Source organism: Orbicella faveolata, unplaced genomic scaffold (genome assembly GCF_042242905.1).
Source record: "Orbicella faveolata isolate gen_17 unplaced genomic scaffold, um_ofav_v1 contig_12, whole genome shotgun sequence".
In the NCBI taxonomy this organism is placed as follows: Eukaryota; Metazoa; Cnidaria; class Anthozoa; order Scleractinia; family Merulinidae; genus Orbicella; species Orbicella faveolata.
In genome coordinates this window covers 7,329,930-7,354,027 of record NW_028301539.1, presented here as the reverse complement: position 1 = coordinate 7,354,027, position 24,098 = coordinate 7,329,930, and the positions used below count along the sequence as shown (strand labels likewise).

At 39.9% G+C, this 24,098-nt stretch overlaps 1 protein-coding gene and 1 long non-coding RNA gene across 4 annotated transcripts; one reads left to right on the top strand and one right to left on the bottom strand.

Moving 5' to 3' along the window:
- Positions 1-357: 357 nt before the first annotated feature.
- LOC149116366 (uncharacterized) lies at positions 358-9,317 on the bottom strand. 3 transcript variants are annotated; one of them, XR_016205391.1, is made up of 7 exons: positions 9,105-9,317; positions 7,291-7,401; positions 5,831-5,986; positions 4,223-4,310; positions 3,225-3,299; positions 2,512-2,595; positions 358-1,114 (listed from the first exon to the last, which is right to left on the bottom strand). It is a non-coding gene; the product is annotated as an uncharacterized LOC149116366 (long non-coding RNA). The 3 variants fall into 3 exon arrangements; XR_016205390.1 differs by lacking the exon at positions 5,831-5,986 and having other exon boundaries at positions 4,223-4,379; XR_016205389.1 differs by lacking the exon at positions 5,831-5,986 and having other exon boundaries at positions 9,105-9,314.
- Positions 9,318-18,000: 8,683 nt separating this feature from the next.
- Positions 18,001-21,369, top strand: LOC149116365 (uncharacterized). The gene has a single exon (XM_089282287.1). The coding sequence runs from the start codon at positions 18,596-18,598 to the stop codon at positions 20,768-20,770; it is 2,175 nt and encodes a 724-aa protein (XP_089138413.1). The 5' UTR covers positions 18,001-18,595; the 3' UTR covers positions 20,771-21,369.
- Positions 21,370-24,098: the final 2,729 nt, after the last annotated feature.

Sequence of the window (24,098 nt, the reverse complement as noted above, 5' to 3'; positions counted from 1 at the left end):
TTATTTCCATGTTTACCAATAACTTCGGAACACTTCCTTCATAAAAACTGGGTAATTTTTTTACTAATCTGTAGTTTTAGGATCGATTTCTGTATTTCTTAATTTAGACATTTCATGATTAGTTTTTTTTTTGCCAGAATTGTACTTATTTCTGGCGATCCTTGTAATAATTTTAGATGTTTCAGAGTCAGTATTTCTTCGCCTAAGCAATTTCGTCTAATTACTACAAGTGATTTTCAGACTGAATTTTTTTCCCACTTCTTTAATAGTATACTCTATGTACCAATTTAAGTGTTGCACACAAGTTTACCTTAATGAAACTTGTAAATTACATTAACGGTGGAAAACAATAAAATATTTTACAACTAGTGTTTGTTTTATTTCTCTTTTGTCTTTCATTTTACAACAGAAAGAAAAAAAATATTGCGCTTTTAAAAGAGGACTGGTAACTAGAAGAAATGTAGGCTATCTCTTTTACTATTTTTTGACTATGTAGGGTTGCCAAAGAGAAAAAAAATTCTGGCCTTTTGAACAGAGTCTAGCCAGAAATCAAACATATACTTTGACTTTTGATGGGATAAATCTGTTGCACAGTGCAAAATTTTTCCCGCCAAAAGACTTAGTATATATTTTGACTCAAAACCAGACACCATTCAAAAGCACAGACCTTTTTTTTTCTAAGGACAACTTTCCCGCCAAAAGACTTAGTTTTTTTTTTTCGACATTTTTTTGGCCTCTTTTAAAAGCGCAATATCGTAAACAAAGGAAACATTTTCCCGCCAAAAGACTTAATTTTTTTTCCGACTTTTTTTGGTCTCTCAAAAGCGCAATATCGTAAACTAAGGAAATTTTCCCGCTAAAAAAACGCAAATGTTTTAATAACAATATCGCTGTCAAAAGGCTTGAGGAGTTTTTTCGACTTTTCTCCTGTTTGGTTTGAAAGTGTGAACTGTTACTCCTAAGACAATTTTGTTGGCTTTTTCCTCAGCCACTAAAAAAGCACAGCATTTATCTCGGGCAATTTCCTGCCAAAAGTCGTTTTATTACAATCTGCTTTGCCTTGCTTTGCTCTTTGATGACTGCAGGGAGCTTTCGGATGTATGTCTTTGTCAACCTAGAAAGAAAAATCAAATATAAAGTAAGTTGTATAGCATATTATTTTAGACACTGTAGATCAAACCTGTAGTTACAAGTTACTATTGCCCCAGTTACAAGAAACACGAATATCAGCTTGGTGAAATGACAACCCATGCGAAGGTTAATATTTTTATCGACTGGAACATTTATTGACGCCATTTTTGGCCATCATCTTTCATGTACTTTATAAAATTTATTAAACAGTATCCATCCCTGGCATTTCATGTGTGGTTTCATAAAAAAATAAAATAAAACAATATTTCGAGGTTTTAGGCGATATTTCATAACTACATGTATTTCATTACACTGTGACCTAACACCTTGTTTAATGTTACAAATTTGATAACCTCTCTAGATGCCAAATTGAAAATCATGTTTTCATCAGTAAAACAGACAGTTTGACTCGGGTGCAATATCACGCGATAGAAATCTCAGCTCATTATTAATCTCATTGTTGATGAGGATTTTTTGATACATCATTCTAGACAATATCTCCTGTCTGAGAGTAACCTTTTTTTTCTCCTTAACTGTATGTGCACAACACATACTGCAGTCATCACCAAATTTAAAATTTCTTTACAGATTACAAACACTCCATCAGGTGCCTAACGCAGTACATGTATTAACCACGCTCATAAAGATAAAAGATAAATTATAATATTTAGAGGGAAAGCCACATCAGCCTTCGCTGGTTTTCATGAGGGCACTCCATCCTGGTTGAATTGATTGGAGGAGCCCCTACATGTTGGTGAAGGCAGAGGGGGCGAGGTTTCCCTTAGATCACTATCTCTTGACAGCTGTAGATCGAAACTCTGGATACAAAATGGTTCACCCACTTGAGGTGCTCCTGTGCAAGCTCAACCCAGATACTTGTCCATCACTCACAGCATTCTTCTACCCCCCCCCCCCCCCCCCTTGCCCACCCCTTCTCCATATCTTTTTGGGACAAATCCCTTGGTTATTTCAATTTAAGGATGTTGTTCAAACTTACAGTTGGCTTTGATTCCCCAGATTTAATCATACCAGTAAACTGGTGTCCTGGTCTAAGAGCTGCGAAGTGGCGAACATGAGTCTCGAAGTGGTGAGAAAGAAAGTTTTCTTTCTCACCCCTTCTCACCTTGTGTTCACTGCTTCATGGCTCTCTCATGTGGAGAAAAATCAAGAAAAACCTCTGGGACCATGGTAGTAAACAGGCTCTTACTTAAAGATAATAATTATCTCCTCAGAGCTTTATTATCTAGCTCTCTGCACGCACTGCAGGCCTATGATGCTCCCTCATCATAGGCCTGCAGTGCGTGCAGAGAGCTAGATAATAAAGCTCTGAGGAGATTATTATGCATTTTATTTAAAAGTCGCTGAAGACACTGTACTCACCATTTCAATGCTATGATGGAGATAAGGTTCTATCCAATCTTTTTGCTAATTGTTCCATTGTTAATGGTATCAGTCATCCAGAAACTGTTGGAAAAAGCAAATTTAATCAATGCTTTCTCGCTCATTAGTAGAGATGACAATTTTATACTTGAGAAATGAATAGAACTGCGGTACTGTCCAAAATTTCTGGCAGCTGGCAAAATGCATTGTTGTTGTGGGTAAACATGTTATAAATTGTACTTTAAGAAAAATAATGTAAAGTGTTTGTTTATATGAGCTGACGAATCACACTGGGAGATCGATTTATGAAGTTGTATAGGGTCTGCTTTACATGGGCAAAAGGTTGTCCTGGCCCAACCAGAGATGGAATATCATCAACTTAACTTTGAATGGTTGGCCATATTACTCAGGGTGATTTAAAGGTAAATGTAATGGTTCCTTGGTGTAACAGTTCATTGCTGTGATCATTAGAATTAAGTAATTACCCGGTATTATTCAAGTAATTAAAATAGCAGATGTATAGTCTCCACAGTTGTCATTTGGGTCATTATTCAGCCAAACACTTTAAAACACCTTTCTCTCTGGAAAGAAGTGTTGCCTGATGACACAGGTAACAGCTACATATGGGACTATCTGATGCATGGTTCCTTAGAATGACGCAGCTCAAAACAGATTAACATGGTTCCGAACCCTAGACAAGAAACTGTATTCACCTGCTGTAATGAAACAGAGAAGCTTTTTTCTCAATCCTTTCAAACTGATCCATCGTCAAGAATCATCAACATTAACTGTTGAAAGAAGCAGTTTAATAAATAACTGTACTCTAACTTGGAGATCTGGCAGAATGAACCATAAATCATTATTAAAGGAAATCAGAAAGGCCCATGACAGCAGAGATCACTACCTGCTATTTATCATAAATTTCAGGATAATTCGACCCCAAAGAATTGCTATACATTTTTTACAGTGTTGGCAAAGTTCAGTTATGTTGTTTCTCTTGAAGTCACTTTTTCAAGTTTTGATTTGTTTTTGTTTTTTTTAATTATTATTTTATTAAATTTGTGAAGAAAATGCTCGGAATAATGCACTAGGCAGTTTTCCAAGTTGTCCCCTTCCCCTTCCCCTCCGCCCCCACAACCTGCAAGTATTTTACCAGGCAATACATGTATATAGTGGAGGGAGTAATGTAAATTTGCAATTTTTTTTCATGCAACAGGCTGTGACTCAAGGGAAAAGTTTACCTCAAAATTACTAAATAATTTATCAACTTTTCCTCTGGGGTGAGTAGCAGGGACTTAAGATTAAAAAAAAAGTGTTAAAATAAAATAGATTGCATTACCACTTGTTTGGAGACCTTATATAGACAACATATTTCTCCTCTGAACTTGTATAAAGTAACAGAGAAAGGTTCATGCAGTTCATTGAATAAGCAAACAAAATTATCACCACCCCACAAACCATTTATGGCTGAAATTTCTGGAAAAGAAACAACATTTCTGGATACCAGTATTTACAAAACAACAAGCTTCCTCAATGGGGAGGCTCTTAAGACTTTGCAGAACAAACTCTTGCAAAAAAAAAAAAAAAAAATCATTAAAATAACAAGAAAATTTAATGTCCTCAGGAACAGGTTTATAAACTACATGTACATGCAAACAGTCTGTCTCAAAGAAATACTGATTTTACTGAAAAAGAAAAGTGTACGGTTTACCATTTGCTAGATTACCCAATGACAGATAACTTCCTTTCCAATCTTTTAGTTACTTGCTTCATTGTAAATGAAATCAGTCATCAAGAAACTGTTGGAGAAAGCAAACTAAATCAATCCTTTCTTGGTAAGTATTGGAGAGGCCAGGACAATGATACACCTACAAAATAGACAAAACCGGGATGGAACTACAGTACCAAAAACTTTCTGGCAACTGACTAAGTAGGAGTGCATTATATATACAGTAACCTAAATGTCGGTTATCTCCCACCCTCAGCCTGATCCCCGCATGAGAGACACTTTCAGGAATGCTGAGCATTATAGATGCAATTCCATCCGGCGATGTCAATAACTGTTTCTGATATCTAAAGTAATTTCTGATTGGCTTTCAGTTTGGGCAGGATGGATATAAGTTTCTTATTAGTTAAAAAAGAGATAAGGGCTGTTGGTTTACTTGTGGGTGTTGCCGGCAAAGGTGCAATGAGGCATGAATAAATAGTCATAGATCTTTAAGTATCACGTTCGACTGCTCGGCCGTAAATGTTCTTAAATAATTTTGTCTGCTTTTCCTCACCTGAATCCTCAGAGTAACACTTTAAGTTAAAGAAAAATGTTATGAAGATGAATCCAAGCCAAATGAATATCATTTTTTAGCAAGTCAAGATAACCTTATTATACCGTTAAAGGGTTCCACTGTTTATTTCTAGTAGTTGAGGTGTAATTACTTTGCTGTAATTAGTTTTCAGTGTGTTCTTTTAAATATTTTCCTGAATGGATTTCTTGACTTTCTTACTGCAATACGTCATTTGACAGCTGGAAAAAATTAACATTCCTTTATAAAATGGAGTTCACAAACAACAATTCTGTGCTGTATTGCAGGATGAAAGAAAAGGAAAATTCATGCCCCGTACTAGGACTGTTCAGAATAAACTCTGCTTCATCTGGTTTCCAGCAGTGCATGGATTGAAGTTCAAAATGAAATGATTTTACAGCAATGTCTCGATTTTATGTTGTATTAGGAATCGAAAGCAACACCATACATGTATCTTAACCGAGGAAGTCCCTACACAAAATCATGCTGCATTGCAGATTCGATAGCACACATTAACATAAAAATGCAAGCTGTCTGTTTAAAAATACAAACTTCTGAAAAACTGTCATAAGTTAGGATGTGACATCAACAGGCGGAATTATAACACTCAGTATTCAGGTGTCTCTCGTATCTCATCTCACGTGAGGTTATTTTCTTATTAGGTTGAGGGCAGAAGATGACTGACATTTCAGGCAATAAATGTACAGTAAATGCATGTAGAAGAATTCTCTATTATTGTACTTTAAAAGACTCTTTGCTTAGCGCTGTCAAATGATGATGACCTATATGTAGGGTCTGTTTCATATGTAGGAGAACTAAATGTTTCCCTGATACCAAAGCCACTAATATCCCAGCTTGTGGTCTCAGTTGGAATATCACCAACTTACTGTAAGTAAGCACGGTCGGCCATATCACCCACAGTGATTCACAAGTAATGATTCCAAATTAGTGTAAAACACACTGGAACGATTGTTATTCAAGTGGTTACATTATCGGATACACAGTAAATTGCCACTTACAAGCCCTTGTGCTTATAACCACCCCCAGGGCTTTTAGCCAGGATTTGAAAAGTAGCCGTCCAAAATGTGCTATAGGGCCTACTCAAATGAACAATTTATAAGGAAACAAGCCCATCTGGCTAAAAGCCTGACAAGCCCGGTAATAGGTCCATCTACCTGTAAACAAAGAAAATTACTTCCAGTTATTAGCCCACTGGATATAAGCCCCACTCTAATTTAAAATGAAATGAATTTGATTTCTTAAGATGTTTTGAAGCTTAATTTTTAAAAACCACTGTAAAAAAATGAAGCCTTGGAGTGGATGGCTCATAGCTGCCGGAGCTTATCCCGGTTTCTGTAGCATGAAGCGACTAGGAGTATTTCTACTCCCCCTGGACAGGATGCTAGTCCATTGCAGGTCACTCCCCCACAATTTGTTAGGTATCCCCAACAATTCACCAGTACTTGTTTATACTCCTGGGTGGCAAGAGGCTCTGTGAGAGTTAAGTGTCTTGCCCAAGAACACAACACCATGTCCCCGGCTAGGGCTTGAACCCGGACTGCTCGCTCCAGGGACTAGCACACTAACCAAGAGGCCACCGCACCTCTCTCTACTATAAAAAATGTATTTAATTTTTTTGCGTGCTTAATTTTTAAAAACCACTATAAAAAATGTATTTCAATCAACACTGCTGTAACTCATTTCGAAACAATATTTTTATTACCTTAGCTTATAAGCCCCTTTGGGTGTGAGCCCCTCCGCTTAAAAGCCCATCCAAAACCCCTGGGGAAGTTGTATAAGCCCAGGGCATGTAAGCGGCAGTTTATGGTATAGTCTTATTTGGGATGTCACACCAATCTTCTCCCTTCCCTCTTGAGAGGCTTTGCATGACTGCACTAGTAGCTGCTACGAAAGAGACTACAGTCGAAGCTCTCCTTGCAACCACTCTCATAAGCTACCAGCTCTAGTTACGACCACCTTTGTGAAACCCCATTTGAACTGTGACTTAAACTTTGTAATCAAAAGCTCTCGTAAGTGACCACTCCCAAAAGCGACTGCGACCACTTTTGGGATTACAGCCAACTGGACTCTTCCTTTGTTTTTAAGCTCTTGTAAGTGACCACTCAGAGTTTTTTACATATAAATTCAACACTTAAATGAAACTGCACACTGCACTAATGGTTCGTCGATAAAGATCTTGTACAGTGCAGTATTGTACAGTATTTGTAAAAGTTCAAGGTCATTTCCGTTGCGACCACTTTAGGAATTATGAATGAGTTTCTGAAGCTCTCGTAATCGACCACCCTCTATTGTTTAACCATAAGGTCACTTAAGGGAGCTCATTCTTGTAAGCGACCAGCTCTATACATGTAAGTTACGACCACTTCTTCGAATTTCCAAGGTGGTCACTTACGAGAGCTTTGACTGTATCAGTATTGAATGAATGGAATACCGGTACTACAGAAGAAACTGTATTCACCTGTTATGATAAAACACAACTTAAGAATACTTTTCTCCCCAATCCCTTGTGACTTGTTTCATCATCATGAATCATCTGCAAACTGTTAAACACAGTGGCTGATAACCAAGCCTATGAAAAGATGAAAAATAAAATTAAGAGAATTGGAATGAACTATACAATTGCAGAGTACCAGCTGCAAACCAAAACACCAGAATATTAACTCTACTAAATTATCTAGAATGGAAATAATATCTGTCACCAACATGTATGTCATATAGACTGTGTCACATGGTATCCATGAACAGCATGGGTAAAACAGGTAAAAATACCATAATATATAGATTTAGCCAAGCCTAGAAGCAGAACTCCTGGGCCAGGTTGTTCAAAGCCTGATTAAGCCAACCCAGAATAATCGAGAAATTCGATTTGAGTTTGTAACTTGAAAGTGACGTTTTCTGTTTAAATTGTTTGGCCTTCTCTTTTGAGATTGAATAACCTCAAATTACACAAAACATAAGCAGTGAAAAACATTTTTATACAAGAAAAATTTATACTTTGGCTAACTTTTAACTAATTTCATGGGTTAGCGTTAACTATGTAACTGGCTTAAGAAAAACCTGGCCCTGTTTACAACAAGTTAACCTTGCCGGAGTCCACGATCCAGTTGAAACCCATTTATATTAGTACTTGGTCAGTGGTCCACTTAAAAAACATGTGACCTTGATGAGCTCTAAACTTGAGCTCGCGATATAGTCATGTGATACTAGTCAGCAGATACCTTGTTTTGACAGGTGTCAATTGACCATAACATGTTTGTCCAATATCAAAGATGTATGCTGTAAACCAAGGCTGCATGACTTGGTATTAGGTGGAGTATGGCTGCCATGTTGTGCAACGTTTTTTTTTTGTGGTTGGGTGCTGGCGCCCACGATCCACACTGCTAGCCATGTTGACCATGAAAAAAGAGTTGCATAGTTTTCTATTTCTATACATGCATGTGGTTCTGTTACTATAGTTATAGCGCTCCGCTTGGCATCCCTTCAGGCCGCCGGAGTTCCACTATTACCTTCCCTGAAATATCTGATGTCTTTTGGGTTTAAAGATGATTTCCAGTCCGTACTGCACGCTCTCGAAAGTTGTTTGCGTTTTTTGCCATGTTTCATGTAAGACATCACTAAATGTAAACATTACGTAACTACTTACATGAATTAAATTCAAAGTTTCATGTCAACCGCCATTATGGACACGAAGCATTACACTTCATTCTTTCTCGTATCACTTGCTGAAACAACTTCGCAGCTGTAAAAAATGAAACTGTCGGGAAAAAAAAAAATTTGAAAGCCCTCAAAGATAAGGTATTCGGTTCGTAAACAAATAACATCGATTTGCATTCCATAGAGTGAGACTTGAGACTTTATAAACATTAGGACGATGAGACTGCACAATACGGACTTGAAATCATCTTTAATATGTGAAAGTTCATTTGATGTGTTTATAATATTATAAAGCAAAGATTTCTTACTACATTGTTTCCCCTAGGATATATATCTTTTGCAGCCAATCTCCTTTTCTCAGTGTTTTCTCCAAAAAAAAACTCAAAGTGGTAAATGTAAAATGTACGCTACAGCCGCCATCTTGTTTTGCACAGTCAAGAGATCTAAATACAAACAACTCAACGAAAATGAGATTACAATTCAGGACCAGTATGAGAAAGAAAACCATCCACAAGCTTCTAAAACGGACTTCTCGTTTTACACTGAACTGTTTAAACTTTAGCGTTTCTGAGAGTTTGGAAGCCATGTAAGCTCATATTCGATTGCTAATTAACTTACCTCGAGCCCTGGCTTGCCTCTAATGATCTCCGCTAAACAGCATTTAACTGTTGTTCTTGATATTCCAAAGCTTGTGAATTCCCCAAACATTCTATTAACTCTACGTCCAACACAAATGCTCTCATTTGGCTGGTCCATACAGTCGGCGACTCTCGCACCAAACCCTTGTCAATGAAGGAAGCACGTGCTGCAATTTTTGAATAAATTACTCACTACAGTAAAATTTTACTGGAACGGTAGAACGCCGGAACACCGGAACATTGGAACACCGGAATACTAAAACCAGGAACGGAGGAATACCAAAACCCCGAAAACTAAAACCAGGAACACAAAATTACTGAAACCCTGAACGCATAAGAAAATCCTGTTAAAACGCGGAACGCCAAAAAATATATAATATAAATAAATAGTATATAAGTAAGTAACCATCGGGAATACTAAAGCCCGAAATAATAATAATAAACTTTATTGAGTACTTTTTCATACAAACTTGAATTTTACATGTATCTGGTAAAAAATTCAGAAATTCTGCTGTTCCTTAAGTTTTTTCCCCAAAATAATTTCTGTAAAACAATTTCAATAGCCTAATGATCATAATTAAAGGATTTTCTACGGCCCAAAATTGCTGGATTTCCTGAAATTAGCTCAATTTTACGCGAAAGGCAATGCGTTGGTGAGCGGTCGCAAACTCAAGCATTTCATGATTTAATTTCGTGATCAAATTCAACGAAATTACGGAAACCATTTCAGTGTATTAACATACGATAACTGTATCAAATTACGGCTATGTAAGGTTTTCCTTGCCAGCGTGACAAAATAACATGTCGAACCAAAACCGCGGCAAGGTCTATCGATTGTTCAGTGAACATTTCCACGGCCAACGCACTGAGTTAAACGCAAATCTTCGATCTCATTTTCGTAGATGCCTGCCTTTTTTACTCCGGACTTTTGGGACCGAAACTATTAAACATGATTAGTAAAGCGATGATTAATTAGCTGATCTATAACCCTTTGTACATCCGAAATGAAAAGAAACGAGCTGAATGAGAACAAAACTCACCTTGTGGAAGCGCTCTCCCATGGGGCCGGGAGGAACTCTCAAATGAAAAGGATGCAAAGGTATTAATGGCAAAGCACCACTATTTTTAGCTGTCAAAGTATTTTTTAGGGTGCACTCGAAGAAATAATAATAAAACAAACGCTCGGTTTCTCAAGTCCGGTCTTCTATAGCGAACGCTCCTTTCGGGAGCAGCGGCTGGTAATCGAGCTTTTTCGTTTCAAGGGGTATCTTTTGATTTAGGGGTCAAATTAAGTCCAAGCCACACCCAGATTGGTTTCCTTTAGGGGTTTAATTCAAACTTTCCGACGAGCATCCCCGACCTTTCCCTCTTGGGTTCCCCCCCTCCCCCTCCTCCCCCTCCTCCCCGGGATATGAACGTACACCAGACCACAGTAGATACATTATCATAATTATAAATATGGCGGGAAAAGATCACCACATGCCTACATGTGCACAATTTCTCGTGCTTGAAGCATGTGTTTTAGTATTTTCGGGAGTATGGGTTTTTATGTAAGTTCCGGGTTTAAGTAATCCGGCGTTAGGGCTTCTGATGTGCTCCGGATTTTAGTATTCCTGGTTTTAATCTTCCGGCGTTCCGCGTTTAAGTATTTCGGGCTTAAGTATTCCTGATTTTCCGGCGTTCTGCCGTTCCAGGTTTCAGTACTAGTCGTTAGACCTGGGCCTAACGCCTGGCCCAGCCTAAAATTATTGTAGACTGCAGTATCTGTGTACATTAAAAAAGACAGAATTGGGAGATAAATTAAATTCACGCGAAAAGTACCGTCGCCAATAAGAGATTAAGAAACAAATGGATGAGATTAGAAGCTAAGAAGGTTTCCGGATTTTGTACTAAAACTAAACTGAGACTGAATTTACAATAAGAATCATCTAACATCAAGTATATACCAATTTTACAAATCTAAAACTACTGTACATGTACGAGTAGATGGAGATATCACCTTGAAATTAGAGTCTTTAAACATAACTGAAAATTAAGCTTCCACCAAAGGTCGCTGTATCGATTCCTACACACAAGGCCATAGTTATGTTTGTATGTCACAGTATTCCCAGGAGTTGAACCTCTGTACGCTAAAGAATCTTCCATGTAGCGAGAACTGAAGCGCAAAACTAACATTGAAGGAGTCGCTTGCCTGCCGAATTGAATAACTTGAGACCTGCTTCTTTATAACACAATGTTTGATTTATGCCTATGTCTCAGATAAAAATAGCAGGTTTATAATGCAAAAAGAGGGTGGACCTTCCGCTTTTTATCGTTCAAGGACTTCTACCCACACCAAGTTATGAATGAGTCTTGCAGCCCTATAGTGGAGCCGTTCCAGGGACTGAATTATGTCAGAGTTGTTCAAAGCTTTATCTAAATCCTCTTAATTACAGACACTTCGAAAACGCAAAGAAGCGGCCACCTTTTATTAGCAACCGCACAATGCTGGGCTACTCATCTGGTTACTTACTAACTACAACAGATAAGAAAAAAGCCGCTCAAAGAAAACACGCGCGCTGATTGGTTTTAACTCGTGTTTCTATTTATCAAATAGATTCCATGTTGCCGTGCGTCTGTCACTGATGTCCATACCACATTTTGACGTCTCCTGTGATCTGTTAAACAATTAGATTATGAGCTCGAGATTTTTGTCACGTGAGTTGACTATCCCACACAGAAATCGAGAGCGAATAATCTAATTGTTTTAGTACAAATCTACTCGTCGTTCAAAACTTTATCCAAATCCTCTTCAAAGACATTTCGAAAATGCACAGAAGCGGCCGCCAGTTTGTTAACAAGTGCTCACTGCTACGCTACTTACTGTCTACAACAGAATAGATAGTGAGTAGTATAGCCAATCAGAGAACGCCGTTCGCGATAGATTTTTAAATAGTGAGTATAGCGCTAGCGTAGAACGGCATTCGTGATAGAACGCTAGTAAATTTATACTAAGAGCTGATAGCTGGCGAGGCCACACGCCGAATAACTATCACCTCACAGAAATCGAGAGCGAATAATCGAATCGCTTTATCAGAATTCTAACTAAATCCTTCAGATGACGATATCCAATCACTTAGGGACTGTGCAATAATTACCTGGAGAGAGGAGGGAGGGGAGGGGCTGGGAAATGGGTGAAATATGCCCCAAACTTAGTCATACTCCCCTTCTCATTAAGCAAAAATTAATTTCAACCCCCGCTCACATAATGATAATATTAAGGCTAACCCCCCCCCCTCCCCCCTTGAAAAAAGTCTCCTCCCAATGATTCCCTCATACTTAGTTTACTTGTTGGAGTTCTTCCTCCGGTACAAAAATCACTTCAAATGCCTCTTCGACGTATGTCGAAGACTCATTTGAAGAGTCATCAGAACCACTGGACTCTCAGCTTGTCTCGTGTCCGCATGAATTGGGAGATTCCTCATCTTCTACAGCATCTCAGGCACTAAGGTTCCTGCGTGCATGGATGAGAACTCGATCAATCAACTCAGCCTTGCTTCCAATTATCTTAAGACCTTTTTCCTTTAGATACATTTTCAGCTACTTGTTGGTAAGCGCTTTTACATCTTTTTCAATTGTCCAAGAAATAAGCGGAAGAGTGTTCCTTTTTCTTCAAGTTCCTTCTTCAAATAGGTCGGTTTTTTGTCCGTGTATTGTTAAGTCGGTCTGTTAGAAGTCCGTTTGTCGGTTTTGTTTCCGTCATGGATAAGTCGTTTGTAAGGCGCCGGTAGTTGTTGACATCTGTTAAGAGGCGTTTGTTCTAGGTTAGTGTACCAGCTTTCCAGAGTCAGTCGTTGAAAATAGTTGGTACTGTAGGTTAAGCACTGAGCAGAGTCCCAGTCAATGTTGTGGTTTGTCAGTTGATGATGTACAGCAATGTGATTGTTGGCATCACCATTTCTCGTGGCTCGTTTGTGTTCAGTCAGTCTCGTGTTAAGGTTTCTGCCAGTCTCACCAATGTAGGAAGCCTGGCAGTCGGAGCATTTGATCTTGTAAACTGCTCCCTGTCTGTTGTTAGGTTCGTCTCTGTCTTTCACGTTAGTCAGTAAGTGTCGTAACGTAGTTGTAGGTGTGTGGGCTACACGGATGTTGTAGGGCTGCAGGATCCGTGAGATGGTCTCAGAAGTGCCCTTAATGTAAGGTCTGGTCACTGTAGTAACAGGTGTAGGGTTCCTGTTCGTAGCGTCAGCTTCAGTAGGTCGGTAAATGTTTCGTCTAATAAAGTCAGCGTTGTAGTTGTTTTTGTGAAAAACACGTTCAAGGTATCTGTTTTCGTCACGTAAGCTGTCCGGTGTGTCACAAACTAGTTGCGCTCGTCTCGTCAAAGTCTTTATAGTCGTGGCTTTGTGTGAAGTCGGGTTGTAGGATGATTCGTCAAGTAATCTGTCGGTATGCGCCGGTTTTCTGTACACTGTCGTTCGTAGATCGTTGTTGTCGCGGCTTACCAAACAGTCTAGAAAAGGAAGTTTTCCATTTTCTTCGATCTCTTTAGTAAACTGGATGTCGGCGTTCTGTTCGTTTAGGTGGTCGTGAAAATCGTCAATTTCGTCTTTGTGAACGGCGGTAAAGGTGTCGTCAACGTAGCGTAACCAAAGCGGTATCGTTTGTCGGCAAGTTGCAAGGGCGCGTTCCTCCACCTTTTGCATCACAATTTCTGCGACAACGACAGAAACAGGCGACCCCATGGCTGTTCCATGCAACTGTTTGTAGTGTTTACCGTTGTACTGAAAGTAAGTCGATGTAAGGCAAAGGTTCAATAAGTCCATGATGTCTTCTGTCGGTAACGGTAGTTTAACAGTAGATTGTTGTATAGCGGTCTCGGTACACTGTAATGCCAATTGAAGTGGAATACTGGTGAACAGTGATTTCACATCAAAAGACACAAGTTTATAGTCGTCGGGTATCTGTACTGTCTTAATAGCGTCAATAAAGTTCTCCGTAGATTGTAGTTTGCGTCTTGATTTGTCAGTAAGGGGTTGCAGTATGGTCGTCAAGTACTTAGACAGTTGATACGTAGGGGACCCACAGAATGACACTATAGGTCGCATAGGTATACCAGGCTTGCGCAGTTTCGGTAGTCCGTAAAGTTTCGGCGGTTGAGGTACTGAGCACCTCAGTCGATAGTAGCGTTGAGTGTCAATAGCGTCAGTCTTTTTTAGCGTAAGTATTTTGCTGTTAAGTTTACGTTAAAGTGCTGGCGTCGGGTCGCGTTTAAGTTCTTCGTTAGTTTGTTTGTCGTTAACAAGTGCGTCCATTTTGTCAAAGTGGTCAGTCTTGTCCATAACAACAGTGACACGTCGGAAACGAAACCGACAAACGGACTTCTAACAGACCGACTTAACAATACACGGACAAAAAACCGACTTATTTGACTAACAATAGACGGATCGAAACCCACCAATGACTGATGACAAACTTTACACGAGTCTTTCAGCCAATACCATCATGGCTATGCTGACCAATCACGTTCAACGGACCAGACTTATAACATCATCGACTGACAAACACTATTCACTTGACTCTGAGGATGACTTCCGCTCAGGTTGTCGAAACGTCAGTCACCAACAACAGTTCTTTTCAGAACTACACTCACCCGGACGATCACACTATACGAACTGCTGATACTCCTGGGTTCAAACCATTTACAATGAGATTTCTGTTAACCAAAAGGAAATTACATTAACCATTGGCCGTAAAAAGGCCAAAATATCGCCGGGAATCGGCGGTTTTTTCTATTTTGTGGGAACTCATTTTTGCCGGATTGTTAAAGACTGGTTTTTCTTGCTGGTAGCCTTCAGGACAGGCGGATTAGCGAGGCAGAGAGCCGGAAACGCGATACACGAGTGCGGAGCGCTAACTCCGCCTGTTCGGGCTATCTCGCTGGGTACTAGTTTTTACGATTTTCGGGAAGTCACGTTTAATTGAAATCAGTACAACAATTTCGCATTTTTAATTAAACTGCATTCAATTGACTGTAAACCATTTTTTTTATCTATTCTGAAACAGTTTTGTTTCTCATTTCACCGAATTGTTTCTGAAAGAACGAGACGTTTACAAATAAATGGCAACAACAAGATTCTACTCGTGATGTTTGTATGTATAATTTCGCCCAGTGGAGTCAACTTTTGCAGAGAAAATTTTTGCGGGAATTTCTTTTGGCGGGAACTATTTTTTGCGGATCGTGGAAAAAACCGCAAAAATTTATAAGTAGTGCCACATGGTACCATGTAGTCCAAGGGACGGACGAAACTACATAAGGCTACATTGCTTGAAGTAACGATCACTCAGCGATGAGATAGTTAGAAATTCCGACAAAGGGCCGAAAAGAAACGACCAATCAGCGACAGGATAGTTAGAAATTCCGACAAAGGGCCGAAAAGTAACGACCAATCAGCGACAAGATTGTTGGAAATTCTCACAAGGGGTCAAAGAGTAAGGACCAATCAGCAACAAGATGGATAGAAATTCCGACATGGGGCCGAAAAGTAGGGACCAATCAGCGACAAGATTGTTAGAAATTCCGACACGGGGCCGAAAAGTAACGACTAATTAGTTACAATTCCGAAGTACCGATCAATTAGCGACAATAGTCACAATAGAATAAGCCATTTCTCAACTTTTCTTGGCTTCCATTAGAAAAAATTGTTTTATGAAAATGAGTTTTACTCAGAAGTCAACTTTCGTGCATGTAAAGCTTATTTTTATACAAACTTGTTACGAGACCTACAATAGGTAAATGTCACATTGGACAATTAGCGACAATGAATTATCTTTATTTAGAATATATCAGTGGAATATATACCTTTTTGAAAAACGATGCGACTGATGTTCTTTATCACACCAAAAGAACATTGACTGACGGAAAAGGACTCTTATACGTTCTGTCAAAAACATCACATAAGAAAACAGGATTATTTTTCTAGTTTATCCGTGCTTATTTTTGACTTGTATTAATTTTCAAATTAGGCCACGTTTTCAACCGTTCCGTGACTTGAAAATAAGCTTGAGAGGTTTAGGCGACGGAATATCTGATGATTGAGCGAACGGGCTTATTAAGATTTCCTTATCATCAAAGGATCTTTCACAAAAGCTTATTTATGAAGTGGATTGCGGACACACGGATTAATCAGCTGTCCTGCTCTATTTCAAGCCTTCACAACTCTTCCCTCTTTCTCTCGCGTAAAACACGCGTCAACAAATTTTTATTGTTCAAACAACTTTACATAAGAGAACGTTTTACAAATTTCGGAAGTTTGCTCTCCCAGTTCGAGAGTGTTTCAACATCATATATGTCTGTGTTTGATTTTAAAACTTGACTGTGTGTGTAGGTGCGATATCGTAATTGTCTGGTGCATAAAAGCTTTGTTTGTACAGTCGCAGCCAAAGCTCGGCTAAAGCAATTCCTGGTTAGCAGCCATTGGCTGTAAAGTTAAAAACATAAGTAATTTTACTTTGTTATTCCGTAATTACCATGATGAAGCTCTGCGGAAAGAAAGCGCGCTGTAAATCGAGAAAATACACTCGTTTTTTTTTTTTTTTTTTTTTTTTTTTATGATACTCTTTTTAAAACGTTGAACTGTCTGCGAAAACATCAAGCATGGTCAGGTTTAAATATATGAATATGCAAACAGATTAGCATAGAGACCTACTTCAGTCAACAAACTGGCTTTCAGTGTGTTTGACACGGGCTTTCGAAAGCTCAGCCGAGTCACATTATTAGCTCCACTGTGTTTATCTTATCTCTAGAAAAACGGAAAGCCACGCACGGCTCGTGAACCGTGCAAGTTTATAGTAAGGCCATATTCCTGCCTCGCTTCGGCTTTTATGTTTTCAGATCTATTCAATTCAAAGCATTTATTAAAGAGTATCAATGGAGTGGTTAAACGAAACGCAATGAAACATGAAAGAGATAGCGGTTTCAGGGTTTCTGATGTGTTTGTGAAATACCTCTCATTGTTTGACAAGAACACATCAAACCTTAACACGGAATTAAAATAGCTAGGCAGACGGAAGGTTTTCCATTTCGATGTCTGACAGAAACGACACGAATAATAAGTGTTGTTTTGACATAATTCAAGCTTCGATGAATTTCTTTCACAATACTGGCAGGTGACTGGCGAAGGAAAATATCAAATTCGCCATGACTCGAACGCTGCTCACTGCTGAAATAGAATTTTCACAACTTTTGATTAACTGGGCTTTTTTTTCACCAGGTAACTTGGGGATACTTGATTGTCTTTCAAACTGTCCGCGCCGTCATGTCTCCTAGTTTAAATTAATAAAGACAAGAAAATAGAACAAGAAAAATGCGAAAAATTAAAATCTATCACGAACCACTAATATTCGTTAACAAGAAGCTTTCATAAATACACAGATCCCAAAGATTCGTAAACATTTGCAAATAGCTTTATTTGGCCGCTTGCGCCAGACAAAATAACTTAAAACAAGATGAATTTGGTTTTCACCGAATTAAACGATTTCTTTGAAAAACATCCGACTCGTTGTCCTCTGGACATGAATAATTAAAAACACGGCGACAGCTGTGGCTTTGTTTTCTTTCATTTCCCGTCATTGTTTCGATTCAAATTCGATGAACTTGCTCTTCATCGTAAACATTTCGGGTGGTTTATTTCAGTTAGGAGCTTGCATGCGCCGCGAAACAAACGCGTGTCTCTTTGGCGCTAAAAATAATGCACGAGGCGTCAATAACATTTATATCCCGCCCAACTGATTATCGCGGCCTAAAAGGCTTGAGCGCCGAAACAAAGCTGTAACAAGACGTCAAAAACATGTCTAGACAATACAATAACGTTGTCTAGACAGTGGCGGGGGCCTTGGCACACAACATTTTACACGGACGACTCTGTTTGTCTTTGTCAGTGGCACGCAATTGGTTCATTCAGCCATGCAGTAATTGCGTTGGCAGAAGAGACAAGCTTCACAAAAGACAACCAAGTGTTTTTGAAGGCTACCTGTTTTGGCGCTATTATCAGGCGAAGTATTGAATAATTCACGCCAGTAGACTTTTATTTCATCTGATATACGGTACCCGAGCGAGATTAACGAATTCGCGTTCGTCGCGGCTTCTCATAATTTGATTCTCTGAGACCCCGTTTTGTACGCCAGGTGCGGTGTGACGTTGTGTCTTTGGCCTGCGAGTGGCACGTACGCTTTTCAAAGCGGGTGAGTCATATTTTTAACCCAAGATTTCACGAGCCTCGTCAGGGGTTTTTTCAGTAATTTTACCCCCTGAATAGCATTATCACATGTCCAGATGACAAATCAACTGCGAACAATAACGGTCCAAACAGGCCTTTCACCGAGCATGTGCAGTGAGTGAACAGACTCGTCTCGTCTGCTATAGGGAAAGCCGTTCAGACGTTTCACGCGACACGCTTTTGTAACTTATTTGGGTGAAATTAAGCAACGCGAATGGAGCGTGGCAAATTCTCTCGTTCGGACAACCCGCTTATAGACGAAATCCTACAGAAGTACCGCGACTGTTCGACAGACTCCATCACTGGACCGAAGGGCTTCACCGCAAAGAAATCGTGGAATTCGACATCAGACGACGGTGCTAAACATAGCTCGCATGTTTCGTCTAGTGAACATTCTAGGACCATGAGCATGAAGACTGTCACAGTAAGAATGCCACCGCCAAAGGGCCAAGACGGTTTCAACTTCAAAGAAACTATCATCGATGGCGTGCCGTTAGCTTGCTTCAGCTCTGGCGGTGAAAAGAGAGTGTGCTACACGGAGCTGGTGAATAAAGTTCTGAAGGATTTTGACGGCAAAGACATTGATGCTAATCGGGATCGCCTTCAGATCTACTGTCCGCGCTGCTCGCCACATCAGCTGGAATTATTTAAACTGGCCGGGGTTTTGTCCTGGTCGTCGACTTCGGCGAGTTTTATTTCCAAGACTGACTCGTTTCGCCTGATCGGTATTTTAACCGCGAGCGAGGTCCCGCGGCGGACGAGTCGTAGTTTCCCGAAGGACAGTTTAGAAGTGTACCATGAGTGTTTTGGCGGCTGCGCGGGCACTCTGGAAATTGACAAGTACACCGATCCGTACGCCAAGTGTATTACGTGTTCCCAATGTGATGGAGTGTTCTCTCCGCGAAGGTTTGTTGTCCATAATCATTCCTCAGGAGAGATACACACTTGTCACTGGGGCTTCGACGACGCGAAATGGCGCCTTTATTTGATGCTGTGCAATGAGCAACCCACGCTGCACGTACAGAAACTCTGGGAGATGCTTATGAATAAATTTTCGGACGGACAGCGCTACAAGCGCGCGTCGCCATCGAGCGAACAAGACTCAGATGGGAGCGAGCGCGACGGTGGTGCGAGCCCTCCGAAGAGGCCGCGCGTGGACAGACCCAGAGACTCGCGCGAAGTGGCAAATAGTGACAGCAGCGACTCGAATGGGAACAGTAGCAATTGCGGGAGCAGTTCTAATGGCGATATCGTGTGCAGAAGGTCTGCCTTTAGACCGTGGTCTCCCTTGCACGGCCGCGCAAAAAGCACAGAGAGCCCCAGTACTCCTAGCGGGGCACTTTCCGTGCCAATGATGTCGCCAGGTTCTCCTGCAAGGCTTTTCGCTCCTCACACCATTCCGTACCTGGCGAGCGACTGCCCTTACACACCGCCACATCCGCACAATTTTCACCGTCACGCTTTCAAGGGAGACATACGAAAGCCAATTCCAAAGGTCGAGCCCAGAATGAGTTCCGCCACGGTTTCGCACACCGTCAGCGAAATTCTAGCGACCCCGTCCGCTAAAGATCCTAGATCGCTAGAGAAAACGGCAAAGGAAATGCTCGAGGTTGTTGCTCAAAACGAAAGATGGGGAGGCTACGAAAAATCGTACAGTCCAAACCGAGACAGGGAACCCGAGGTCAATGACAACGAAAGTGCTGTTTTGGAAGAGCGTATTCAAAACATGCTCGCGAACTTGACTAAGAACGACAGGCTCCCTGCTTCTTCCAGAGAGTTAAGTGGCTTATTGGCCAAGGAAATCAAAGATTTATTTGCCAAGCACGGGGAGGATAAAGTGAGAGAACTGACCAATGTACGAGACAAACTTAGCGCGGAACTGGAGTCGTTGCAAAAAGAGCACGCCAAAAAAATGGAGGAAGCGCTGCAAGAACTCAAAGGCGTTCAAAAAGAATTGAGAATGATGCAGACGAGTCAACGACTCGAAATGGACAGTTTGAATGAGAAAAATATTAAACTACAGCTCGAAGTTAAAAAATACAAAGCCGAGAAAGATGACATTCTCTCTATGAACTCAAAAGAGACCATTAATGTACTGCAACAAGATGTGAGAGACTTGTCGAAAAAATTAGAGGAAAAAGACAGCTACTGTCGAGAGCTGGAGAATGAAATTAAGGGTTTCCACTCTTGGATTAACAATCAAAGATTACATAACGCCGGTTCCCAATTTATCTACACTATGAACAATCCAAGACGAGATTCCGAGTCAGTCATTAGGAGTCGACATATATTAAATGGAACTTCGGCGGGTGGTTTTACTCGCAAAACAAGTGTTAACAAAACTAATGGCTCGCTCCTCAACGGAGAGAGCTCAGAAGAAGAGCAATGAATTTTACACGGTTAGATTTTAAAGTAGTCATGCAGCGCGTAAAAACTTAGACGACACAACTGAGAAACACTCCGTAAATTCATATTGCAACCAGGAACAGGCTAACCTAACCAAAACAACCCCAGTTGGACAGATAAAAACATTGCCATTTCCGTAAGATTATAAAATCAACAGTTCTTTATTCCAATCAAAATTTGATTTTGCTAAAGGTGTCTTTGTCTTGTTGGTCTTCCTTAAATTGCCCACTGAAATTTAGGAGACGTAGGAAAAACATTAAGGAAAATTAAAAAGCTTATTTGTCGCCCCAAATGTTCATTTGTAGTAAGCTTTTGCCATGCAGATATAAATCGTATTTTAATGAAAGACCGCACGGTGCGGTTGGCATACATCGCATAGAAGCCTCTTAGTGTTCGTAGGCTAAACATGTAATTCGCTCTCTTCCTTAACGGCGCCTTACATATCCACATTTCAGCTTACCATTATCTAACAGACAGCGGCGTTTGTCGACTTCATAAACTGAAAAAGAGGAAGCCGTCATCTAAAGTTCTACCGGATCCACCCTATAACCAACAAAATAAAGAAAAAAAGAATTTAGAAAAGCTCGCGACCTGTCTGTCTGTCGAATTGAACCCTCCTCTCCCCTACTCCATTTCCATCTAATAAAATTCTTCGTCTGCAAAACTCTCAGAGAATTAACATTAATAAAAATGCACTTTGTTTTATTGAAATGCGCTAGACAAAATAATAGCATGAAAGCTTCTGGCTAATGGCCTCGGAAACAATTGTTTGATATTCGCGTGCCGAGTTTCTTTGTGCTTCGCCAGTGGCTAGACATAACTATCTTCACGTTGGGTTATTCAACAGGAAACCGATATTTCAAGTCTCAAAACAACGGGCTGGATGTAATTTAAGAAGAAAGGCTATTTTTGGAGCGTCTGCGTCCGATATGAAACGCAAGAACAGCTGGAAAAGTTTCACGGTTTTCGATTTCTCGGAGCGATCCGGCGTGAACGTCGCTGAAATTATCCTCAAACACATGTGACCGAAAAGAAAGCTAAACAGCTTTGCGTGCGAAGCAGTAAGGACCAAGTGGCACTGCTTTAGACAAAGCTGTTTAAATGCAAAAAAAATTAATAATAATAATAATTTACATCGGAAGCTACGAACTGCTAAACAGCTAAAAAAAATCGCAAAACGTTCTTTTAAAAAAACAGTGGGAAGTAAACAAGCTTGCAACTTTGCGCGTAATCCTACAAAAACTAGTGACAAAGTTGTTTTAATTACGATCGAGGAACGACTTAGGGTTTTGTAAATAATAATTCTTGAGAAAGTTAATTTAGGGGTACATGTTCATGGCAGTAATTTAAGAGATAACAGAGAAAAGCCGTGTTTGAAGTAATGAGAAGCCCTGCGAGACAATTTTATACACCACTGAAAGATCTACAAATTCAATATCGCTTTGTTTCTATCAAGGAATATCCTACTTAATAGAATGTGTATCTCATAATTTTGTTTTAATTTTGTCTGTTATGCTATACAGGAAAAAAACTCTGTAAATTAGATCCCTCTTGCGGCGGACGCCTAAAATTTGGCAGAAACAGATATTAGCAATCTTAAAAATATATGAGACAAGAACTGTGCATCAAATGAGACGAAAACGCTTTGTGGTGAGAGATAAAGCCAAATTGACGCCAAAGCCATTTGTTTCGGAGTGTCCACATGCTCGGCGACAGTTTGATTGATAACTTCAAGCTGTTTTTCTTGAGTTACAAAAACACTGTGATTGTCTGGCCGACAGTGAATAAAAAATGGTGTGGCCTAATACTGTGCATTGCCACCATAACGTCTACCCAACACGAAATTCACTGCCTTATCTCGCTCTATCGCTTCGCCGCGGGAAAAATTACCAATACGAATTCATTCAGTTTCTGACCAGCGAAAACTGCTTTGTAATTGTTCTGTCATGGTTACTAGCCTTCGGTTCAAATATTCTCCCAAGTGATAGATATGCATTTTCCCGGCCCCCATACTTTCGATACAATCAACAACGTGGCGAGTCCAACCAGCGAATATTGTGCCCCCCACCCGCCATGGAAAGTGCACGTGTAATGAGAATTTATATTTTCAACATGGCGTTTTCTTGATACACAGTTTTTGGACAAAGATCTTCTGAAAACAAAAGAGAGGAAACAGAATGCAAAGAGCTCATATTAGCCAAGCTATATAAAGAGTTCGAATTTAAGCTAAAGAAGAATTTCGGCAACGATCATTGCTTTGAATGGGCTCCGCCGTACAGGCATCTTAATAGGGGTTTAATTTTCTCAGTTGTTTTTCTGTAGTACGTCAGCCAGATTGCTAATAGAAGCAACAGAACTAGCGGAAGACTTTCTATGTAAATGAAGTGGACAAGAGTCAAGTATAATGGAAGACAATCCATAGCATACACTTAAAACCTAAGCTTAGTTTTCAAGTACAGAAGTACATTTGATCACTAGAAGCACATTGTAAATAGATCTTACTTTCAAAAAATATTCTGCATATGACAGGATGACTTCATTATTTATTTCAATATTGTAACTTCAGTAACACAAAATAATTGCGTTAACTGCAGTTTTTCTATTTGTAATTGATTTTGTTATATATTTGAGCCTCACGAGCTAAACCTCGCGACGCCGCCATGTTTCATAACTCATTTTTAGCGCGAAATCTGTCGAATGAAATGAGAATTGAGAGACTACCGCTCACTAACACAGTAAGAATAAAGAACGGACCTGCTGCAAGCTAGACCATTTTTCAACAAACGTGGCATAGAAAAACATAGTGTCCCGCGTAACACGCGCGAGTTTACACGCTCAATACTTCCCGCGAGTGTACTCGAGAAGACGCGCGCCGGCTACAGATAAACTATCTGATATTTCAAAATTTGTTACAGTAGAATATCTAGAACAGACAGTCTTGCCCAGAACTGAATGTTTTGCGCCGTAAAATCTGTCTCAACAGCGTGCTTGTCTAGGCGCCCCGAAGGAAAACGAACTCCGTTGTTCTTGGACTTCATTCAGGTGTTGACAAGTCACATCGCTGACCCAAGCATTTTAATAATTCCAGGAGATTGTGCCAACAACTAGGGATGGATTTCATTGTCATCTTTATCTATCTATAATAGGATTTTGGGTAGATTAAAGGAGAAAAAGATTGTACTAAACGATTGCGAGGTAATCTTTGAAGCTTGTTTTCTAGATGTGTGTCATTACGGAACGAGTGTTTGGAAGGCTCTGCGTTTCTGAGAATGTTCTCGCTGTAATATTCAGCTCCATGCTTCATGTTATAC